Source organism: Peromyscus maniculatus, chromosome 1 (genome assembly GCF_049852395.1).
Source record: "Peromyscus maniculatus bairdii isolate BWxNUB_F1_BW_parent chromosome 1, HU_Pman_BW_mat_3.1, whole genome shotgun sequence".
Classification (NCBI taxonomy): Eukaryota; Metazoa; Chordata; class Mammalia; order Rodentia; family Cricetidae; genus Peromyscus; species Peromyscus maniculatus.
In genome coordinates, this window is record NC_134852.1 from 122143473 (window position 1) to 122153624 (window position 10152).

At 43.4% G+C, this 10152-nt stretch overlaps 1 protein-coding gene across 2 annotated transcripts in view; it reads left to right on the forward strand.

Annotated features, from left to right (window-relative positions):
• The window catches only part of Usp47 (ubiquitin specific peptidase 47), a 90017-nt gene extending 86506 nt beyond the window's left edge, over nt 1-3511 (forward strand). For both annotated transcript variants that reach the window (XM_006978595.4, XM_006978594.4), the window contains 4 exons: nt 27-157; nt 1681-1728; nt 1813-1943; nt 2966-3511. In XM_006978595.4, the coding sequence (XP_006978657.1) occupies nt 27-157; nt 1681-1728; nt 1813-1943; nt 2966-3140 (485 nt within the window). In that variant the 3' untranslated portion in view covers nt 3141-3511. The remainder of the gene's footprint in view (nt 1-26; nt 158-1680; nt 1729-1812; nt 1944-2965) is intronic.
• The last annotated feature ends 6641 nt before the right edge of the window (nt 3512-10152 follow it).

The following is a 10152-nucleotide window of genomic DNA, read 5'->3' on the forward strand; positions in this document are numbered from 1 at the left end:
CTGGGTGTAATCCTGCATGTCCTTAGGTGTAGAGAAGATGAAGTCCATGTCACAGCTTGCCATTTTATCAAAACGGTGGAGGCCTTCAGAGATGAAGTTGGATCCCTTCCAGGAGCTTGTGTTGGAGAGCAATAGTGTTGATGAACTTCGAGAGAAGGTAAGTTCATTTGAATAAAATTAGCTAATATACATTTTCCTGTGTTATGTAGGAAGTGACTACCAGTCACTGTTGTCAGGAGTTTTATTGGTCTCTGTCATACTTTGTATCACTATTGTCCCTTAGAGCTCCTTATGTTTTGAAATTACCTTGTTTTCATTTGTCTAGTGGAGGATCTTCACTTTTCATTACTTGGCCAACTTTGTCCTAAGTTTTTAAGATTAGTTAGAAGTTACTAAACTGCTGTATGGCTAAATGAACAAAGGAAAGAGAATTGAATGGAGGTCCTAGGCCATACTACTGTGAATATACCTGGTGGCATCTGGTCAAAGAAGCTAAACAGACTTGGGCATGGTTGGTACTTGAAAGGGAGAATTGAATAGAGTGAAGATACGCCTTGCAGTTTACTGTAATTCGGGTGTCATGAGGAAGTAGGAATTGCCCTCTCTATCGGTGGTACTACTTCAGTGGGCATTTGTAAAACATCTAATGTCCACAGTGCATGCCTGCAGTCCCCACACTTGGGAAGTAACTCAGTTACAGTTGCCTGGCATGTAATCCCCAAATAATTTAATTATATTATATTTACATAAGAAGTAAAGGAAAATGACAGATGTGCTTCTTAAATATTGGGAGAACAGTACTTCTGATCTAGTGCTCAAAGCCAGAAAAAGAAAGGCATGCTACACAAAAGCTTAAATGTTCTGTATGACCCCAAATACTAATTCAGAAAAACAGCTTACAGACAAAGCTAGAAGACAAGAAAGGAGGAGATTATTTGAAACCTTCATGGGACACAATGCCCTGAGGTGGGGGACTGGTTGGTTTGTTTTATTTTAGTCAGAGTCTCACTCTGTAGACCTGACTGGCCTTAAACTCCTAGCACTGAGATCACAGGCCTGCACCACACTCACTGATACCCTAGTGTAAATGCAACCACGGTCTTAGCAAAGAGAACATAAGCAGCTCAGTCTTAAGGTGAGCAAAGAACATGAGCAGGCAACTTGTAGAAGAACCACAAAGGCAAAGAATAACATCCTTTTTGAGCTCTTCTCAGTGAAGAGTTAGAAAATTAAAATAATATCTAAACTTGTCCAGCTTTGCAGCTGATGGGCAAGATCATATCGCTCTGATAGATTTCAGAGTGGCAGATGTTGTCAACATGCTGTCAGTACTTGAGATGAGCAGAGCTCTACATCCAGCAATGTGATCAGGAAGTTGCTCTGGATTCTGTGTTTCTACAATGGTTGTGTGATAAGAGTGTAGAGATAGCTCAGAATAGAACTTTATGCTTTTAGAAATGTGTAAATGTGAAGTGTGTAGAGTCAAGTCTGGAAGGAGTATACTAGCATATTCCAGGGGCATAGGATTTACATCGTGGGCAGAGATGCAAATTTCACTGTCTTCTAATTTTTTAAATCAAATATGTTTTTAAATCCAGCTAATTTTGTAGAAGAAAAGGAAAATAACTTCTCGAGAAAAATTGCTTTTAAATAAACTTACACAAGACTTTTCTTTTCTAGCTGAGTGAAATCAGTGGGATTCCTTTGGAAGACATTGAATTTGCCAAGGTAAAACCTGAGAACATTTGCATCCTAGTGTGCCACAGATATGGTTCATGGTGTAACTCATCTAGTCATTCTTTTTCTTCTTAGGGTAGGGGAACCTTCCCCTGTGACATTTCTGTCCTTGATATTCATCAAGATTTGGACTGGAATCCTAAAGTCTCTACCCTGAATGTTTGGCCTCTTTATATCTGTGATGATGGTGCCGTCATATTTTATAGGTAAAGTGCAATGATTTTGTTGCTGCTAGTGTTGTTGTGTTTGTGGCGTTGGACCGTTACAGTGGTTTTGACATAGCACCACTGAACAGTAGCGATGCAGTGAGTGCTGCACAGCGCAGCGTGAGGTTTAGAGTACTGTAGTTAAGATAGGAGACAGAACACTGATGCCACGGACCTGTGACCCCAGCAACAGAGAAGTAGATGGAGGAGGAGCAGGGATCAGGCCCAGTTTCTGCTATATAATGGGGTTGATACCAGCTTCAGCTATGTGAGACCCTGTCTTAGTACTCGCCCCTAAAAATAACATCAGTAAGAAGTGAGGGAGGGCAGGTAAAGGCACTTGCCACCAAATATGATGATGTGAGAGTTGAGTCCCCAGAACTCCTAAAATTTAAGGAGAAAACCGATTCTCCCAAGTTGTCCTCTGATCTTAACACACATGCTGTGACATGCTAGGACATGCCCATTCACGCTAGGACACAACAAATAAATACGAAAAGGAAACCAGTGAGATTAATTATAATTGCAAAAAAATTTTTTTTTAATCCAGTACATACAAAATGTTACTATAGCATGTCACTGACATTTTGGGGTAGCTTACATTCTTTCATTTATAGATGTCTAAGACTACTGTGTATCACACTTCCAGCATGGCTCAATGTGGTCAAGACATACTTCAGGTGCTCTTTAGCTACCATGTTGGACAGCACACATACAAAGGAAAACAGTCTTTGGAACCTGGAAGTTAAATCTAACTTGTTTGTTTTCCTAGCTCTTACCTATAAAATGGTGACAATGCTATCTTTCCTGAGAATCCAAGCTATTTCATAGAGCTATCATCTGTTATAAGTAAATGTTCAGTAATGCAGATTGTTCTACTTTTAATACTCACATGAGACGATTCTGTGGACATGTGATTGAGCAACCTAGTCCATCCTGGTGTGTGAGAGCGGGAAGAGGAACACAGTAGCAGTCAGATGTGAGTGGCCGACTGGTCTAATGCATTTGTATTTTACATAAAGGGATAAAACCGAAGAAGTAATGGAGTTGACAGAGGAACAAAGAAATGAACTGATGAAAAAGGAAAGCAGCCGACTGCAGAAGACTGGACATCGTGTAACGTACTCCCCTCGAAAAGAGAAAGCACTCAAGATCTACCTGGATGGGGCGCCAAATAAGGAAGTGGCTCAAGACTGACTGCCGGTGTAGCCTGTTCCCTGAGGGTTGGTTTAAGTAGATGGTTCACTACTGCTGGGTAGTGCCATTTTGGCCGGACATGGTTGGGGTAATCCCATGACACCAGCACTGATTGGACCGCCCTTCACCAATCAGAAGCTCAGTGCCCAGTGGGCCACTGTCTTGACTTGGAATCATGTTGTGCACTATGGTCAGATGTACTGTAAAGCCAAGGATGTGCAAAGAGAAACAAGCAAAGCCTGCTACTATGAAAGGGGAGGGGGACGAGTAGATCCATTGATTGCGGACAAATGTGCACATAGCCGCTAGTAAAACTAGCCTCAAACAGGATGCTCATAGCTTAATAATAAAAGCTGTGCAAAGGCCATGAATGAATGAATCTTCTGTTTATTTCATTGATACACACATTACCTCATTGACAGTTCTGAAGCAAATGCAACTGTGTTGACTCTTGGTAAGCAGCAAAGAGGAGCTGAGGAATTCTTAGAACCAGCATAGCCCACAGAGGAATTAGGAAGATGTTTTTTTACTTTGTTTCGCTTTTTACAAAGTATTAAGAACCTTAGCAAAACAGCCCAATATCTGTTTCCCCTAGGCCACTCCCAGTAGGTGCACTGTGGCTGCTACAGGTTTGTTATTAGAACCAACTGTATTTTAAGCTCTGGATGTAGAGAATGTCTCACTCCTTCACTCGGCATGTAAATAAAGGGGTCCTGTTGAGTTCTCCCGGCTGCAGCTCTGCTGTTTGCCATGGTTCTTTGCCTCTCATTCGTCATGTACATTTGTGTACACTGAAGCTCAGCAGTCTGCCCATGTACTCCTCAGTGAGGCTCCATAGGATGTATTTGCTCGTTAATGAGGGTTCTCTGTTCAGTAGCTTCAGTCTTTTCTCTGTACATTTATTTTCAATGAATTCAAGTTTGAGTCTTCTAGAATGCTTGTAAAGTCCCGTTTTAATTTTTAAGAGTCGATTTGTAGTTCTGTAGTGTAACTTTGGGGAACCATCTGCCCATCATATGGAATAAAGTTTCTCGGGGGCCTTGGTGTAGACTTGGTGCCACATGATTCATTGCAGAGTGTGCTAGAATCAGCAGGCTTCTTCTGCTCTGCTAAATACAACTTCAAAGAACACAATTCTACATAAACTTTGAAATACTATCTAATTTATAAAAGTCAATAAAAAGGTTTTGGTAAAACTTTTTCATGCAAGATGCTGTTTACAACAATGAACACGCCAATAAAACATTTGTTCATGTTGCTGTGTTATTTTTGTCATTAAACCCCTGGGGACATGAATCTGGGTACAGAATGAATTTGTTGTCTTTAAATATGGCACTTTGTTACCTGTATGGGATAAGTATCTCATTCTCTGAAGTATATTTATAGTAAAGTTCTTCAGAGGATCCTGACAGTACTTCAGAATCAGATTTTTACCTTTTTTTTTTCCTTTTAAGAAATACTTAATGAGAATATTAGCAAATGTTGACTCTGGTTTGAGTATAATTAAGATATTCTATAATATCTTAAAAGTCTCTTGGGTCTGGTCTAGGCCTGCTTACTTGGGACCTGGGCGTCAGTCTGCTCCCCAGGACTGGCTTTCTGGCAATCAGTGGAAGTTGGTAGAGTGGGCTTATTTGTCTTCCATCTGGTTTGGCATAGTTTACTCAGTGGCTGGCACAATTCTTCCCATTTGTTGGCCCCTTGGTGTGTGCCTTCTGCTCTGGGTCTGTTGCTGCTGTGTGTGAGTCATTGTGGGCATATTGCACATACCAAGAATAGAAGAAATGCTTTGTGGGAAAAAAAAGCTTAAGAGTTAGCTTCTCAGTGCAGGGGAGTGAGTGAAAGCAAGGAGTGGGGAGCTTTGCACAGTGAAGTCAGAAGTGGGAGGCAGCCCCTTTGGGCTTCAGAGAATTGGTAGCACCTGGAGCCTGTAGCAGGCCAAATGCATTGAAATGTGACCATTCTCTAGGGGTCACAGAAGTTTTGAAGGGCTTTTATTAAGGCAGATGACTTGTGTCAGCCAGGTACATGTGGCCATAATTCTGAACCCTGTTGAAGGTAAAGAGCATTCTAGTCAAGAACCTCACAGCTTTGATTTCATGGCTGTGTCCCATTTAGCAGGCCTACAAAGGGAATAGATGTAAGGGACAGTAATTGTGACAAAGTGAGGGAGCCTACTCTAAAATACTAATGTCTTGTAATAGAAAGTGTGCTACAGTTAGAAAGATGGATGATCCCAGGCCCTAGCTAGAAAATAAACAGGAGAAGCACCGTTTGCCAGCCATGCTGTGGGTGTATGGTGGCACATCCCTAGTTGGAAACAGGAGGCAGTACAATGATGTGGTTAGTAAATCTTTGCATGACCTGTGACTTTGCTGGGTTGTTCTAAGATTTTCTTTGCCCTTGAATTGTCAGTCTCCCTCTGGACTCATCTCTGCTCAGCATCAAAGACCTCACAATTCTCAAACCTATGACTTGCAAGTTATAGTCTAGTGTCCAGTAGTGTGGATCATTATTCCACCCAAGCAATTCTACACAATTTTTGAAAAATAAAACTATACATTGGTCACTAACAGTCTTATAAAAATGCCATGAATCCTAGAATCAAATGCAAAATGGTATGCATTAAGTTTCCTGTGGGGCTAGAAGGTGGCCAGTGTCCAGTTTGCAAAGGAGTTCGTGGCTCAAAAGAGGCCTTTAGACGCCTCAGCTGAGTGTACATGGAATTTGAAGATGCTCCAAGGTAGCCAACGTGGGAGGAGTTGTATTCCTAGACCTGTGTTGGTTTTCATAAGTTGGCTTTTGGAAGCTACCAAAAGCATTGGATTAACTAATAATTCATTGACATCTGTGATCACTAGAGAGTGGAGGTTTCAGGGTCAAGGTAGGAGGGCAAAGGGACGTTGAGAGAGGTATATCACCCCTGTTCCCCACTGCTACTAACCACTCCAGAGAAGTTGATCATGATTGGAACTGGGAATTCACTAGCACCCCCCTCCCAAATTACTCAAAGATAGCACCCCTTTCTGCTTTTGAGTACCCCCAACTTCTCCATACTGTGAGCGCAGATTACAAGCTCACACTGCTTGGGTAGCATGCTTAGAGCCAGTTTGTGGAGATACAAGAAATGGTGGTTTTTCTAGTAACTAGACTAATCTCTTGGATATCCCCAATGGGAAGCCTGTTCTCAATGTAGTCTGTAACTTGGATTTTTTTTGCATATTGCAACAATCTGATCTTAAATTTGTGTCATTCAAAATAGTGTACTTCCTCAGCACACACTATAGTCTATTAGTTACACTGCTGGATGCAGAATGTGTGAGAGGTATGGTCACCTACCATTGTCCATTCTTCTTGTACCACTACTGATGGCAGGTGGGAAAGATGACTATGTTCAAAGCAGCCATCTGCTGTGAGGTCACTGTCCCCTCTTATAGACTTAATGGTAGATGTCCATAGGTCCCATCCCCAAACGACTTAGCTATTCAAACTTAACTCATCTTTTGTCTCCACATGTGTACACATACATGCACATATTCATGAGTACTTGCATGCACACACACACTAGCCAGAGATAGTTGTGCCCAGGAATGCTTTTGTTCTCAACTTGTGGGCCTCAAACTCAAACTTCTGTGCTAGACAGTATAACTCTCCCCGAGATAGCCAGGGCCCCAAACAGAATCCCAGGAACCTTATGCGGCACAGAGACTGAGGATGTGATAATACTCCTCAGGGTAAAGATGACCCTGTTTATGTGGGCTCCATCTACTCACATAAGCTCTTGAGAGTGGAGAATTTTCACTGCAGAAAACCAGAGGGGCCCATTATTGCTGGTTTTGAAGAAGGGAGCTCTTGTAGTTTGAATGTGAAATGCCCCCTGCATTTGTTACTCTTCTGTTGCTGTGATAAACCACCAGGGCCAAAGGCAACTTAAGAGTTTATTTTGACCTACAGTTTGAGTCTATGATGGTAGAGTGCCATAGCAGCAGGAACAGGAAGCTGAGAGCTCACATCTTAAACCCAAACGTGAAGCAGAAAAACCAACGTAGACAAAGCTATAAAATCTCAAAGCCTGCCCCAGTGACATACTTCCTCCAGCAAGGCTGCATCACCTAAACCTCCCCAAGTAGGAACCAGATGTTCAAATGTCTAAGACTACAGGGGACAGTTCTCATTCAAACAACCACCCACCACCACCACCCACTTGTCTTTGAACACTTGGTCCTCAGCTTGCAGCACTGTCTCCGAAGGTTGTGGAACATCAGGGAAGTGGAGTCTTGCTGGCAGAGGTGGGTCACTGGAAGTGGACCTTGACGTTTGCCCCACTTCCTATGCACTCTACTTCCTGATAGGAAAGTCACATGACTAGTCATCCCCACTCCTGTAACCATCATGGACAATTCCTTCAAACTCTAAACTTTTCCTCCCTTAAATTGCTCTTGTCAGGTATTTATAGTCACAAAAATAATAAAAAGTCATACAGGAGTCATGAGTCAAGGAATGCCAAGCTAACAAGCTAAGAAGTGAGTGCTAGCTGAAGGCGGGTGTGTGTGTGTGTGTGTGTGTGTGTGTGTGTGTGTGTGTGTGTGTGTGTGTGTGTGTGTGTGTGTGTGTGTGCGCAGCCTGGCAGCTCCCAGCTTCCCCAGAGGGCCTTGAAGCCAAATGCCTCATCTTGAGTACCTGTCCTGGAAAGCCAGGAACAAGGGGAGGGCTCTTCACGTTCCGCTTTCCTTGTCAGGCAAAGGGGAAAATCCCTCCTTGGCAACTTGGTCCTTTGCTGGGATCACCATTAAGGAGCCAATCCTTCAGCTCCTGCTGCTGCTTCCCTGGCAGAACGGGATCCAAGAGAAGAGCAGGCAGCTAGTTAAGAGCGGTACTCAGCTCAGCTCTTCCCATGGCCCATTAACAACAGTGAGGTGTGGTCTCAGCTGGGCATTCGGGCCTCTCACAGGGTGGTTAGCTCTGGGAAGGGGACTCTAGTTTTCCCTCATTCCCGACTGAGGCAGGGCCTGATACACGATGGGTGTTTTTGATGAGACAATTTTCAGCCCCATTTCTAAGCATCTCCTCACGTTTGCCTGGGCTTCCAGTCACCCTAACCATTGAGAATGCTGTCTCCCCACCCCTCCACCTTCACCACCTTCCCAGGAACCCTGTCATCCCACCTCCATGCCAGCCTTCCAAGCTAAGCACTGTGCTGGGGCTCCTCTAACACTATGGGGTTGACTGGTTTTGTCACCTCTTGGTCTAGCTGTGTCCCACCTTCTACAGTGATGATTTCAGAGCAGGGATGCTCATCTGGGAACCCCCAGGGCACCTCCCAACCCCTGGCTCTGAGCAAGCCCTGCACACATAGCTGCCAGGTGATCCATGAGCTAAAGTGGCCCTGGTAAGTTTTGACACTGAATGAAGAACACCTCCATGTTGGATAGTAAAATAATCAGTGTACCCTAGATGCCATTTCATCCGACTTTTACCTCTATTCCTCTTTCTGAAGCCCCATTTCTTGACCTGTTAATACCTCATGGGATTCAGAGAGTCGGTGCCTGCTGCCCTGTTGACCTAAATATACAGTGACCTCATTAATGTAGTCCTTAAAGGGCTTAATGTGTCACAAGCCTGTTATGGACCAGGTAAAGTGTCCCCTTGCCTGAAGACCTGTTGTTAAAGACATGTTCCCCATGGCACTACTGGGAGGCTACAATGATCTTCTTTGTCAACCTGAGCATTTTTTGAAAATACGTTGTTCATTTATTCTGAATCTTAACATTTATAGCTAAAACCACAGGATTTCAGCGTTATCAAATGAAATATAGCAAATCCTAACCAGTACAGGTTTTAGTGACAAACGGGTCCAAACCACAGACATGGGTGACTTCATCCGGTACTTACATCTATTGTTTTTCTAAAGGTTTACATTGCTTTACTGTGATATCTTCAGATTAGAGCTCTAAAGGCTTTTAAATGGCACACGGTGCTATATGGAAGAGTTATTACATACCACTTGAACCAAATGGATTTTGAATCATTTAGGAGACATACTTTTGCACATGTCTGTGAGGCAAGGAGTTCCCAGAGAGTTCCAACTGAGGGAGGAAAACTCACCCTTATTGTGGTTGGCACCATCCCATGGGCTGGGAGCCCAGAAGAAATAAAAGGGGGGAGGAGAAAGCCGAGTCCGGGTATTGCCCTCTCTCTGCTTCCTGGGCCTCAGCAATATGGGAAGCAGCCCCGCTCTCTACCCCTGTGCCTTCCCCGCTACAAAATGAACCTCCATCCTTCACTAGCCTTGCACCTTTATGGGGTGGGACCTTGTGAGAAGGCCTCAGGTCCTGGCCCATGGGGGAGGCGGGGTGCATATCCTTAACAAGGTTGTGTGTTCCTCTCTCTCTCCCTTTTAGCCAGGAAGGGAGAAGCTTGACTCTACCACACACCTCCACCATGTTGGGCTGCCTCTCCACAGTCTCAAGGCAACAGGATCACAACTGAAACCTGAAATGGTGAACCAAAATAAACTTTTTAAAATATGTATAAATTAATCCGGGCAGTGGTGGCGCACGTCTTTAATCCTAGCACTTGGAAGGCAGTGCCAGGCAGATCTTTGTGAGTTGGAGGCCAGCCTGGTCTATAGAGCGAGATCCAGGACAGGTACCAAAACTACACAGAGAAACCTTATCTTGAAAAAAAAAAAAAAAAAAATATATATATATATATATATATATATATATATATGTGTGTGTGTGTGTGTGTGTGTGTGTGTGTGTGTGTATGTTAATTACCTCAAATATTTTGTTAGAGTAACAGTGCTACACCAGCCCAGAACCACATTTGATTACAGAGAGCCTCCAAGAGAAGACTCATACATTCCATTTATTCCTTCAGGAGACAGTAAAGGAGTTTCTCTCTTAAAACTCCTTCCCATCCAGACAAGGATAAGACTTCCAACATATTCTAAAAGAAGTGAACTGCAGAGGCCTGGAAAATCTGCTTCCATGGAAATATTTTTTGTCTC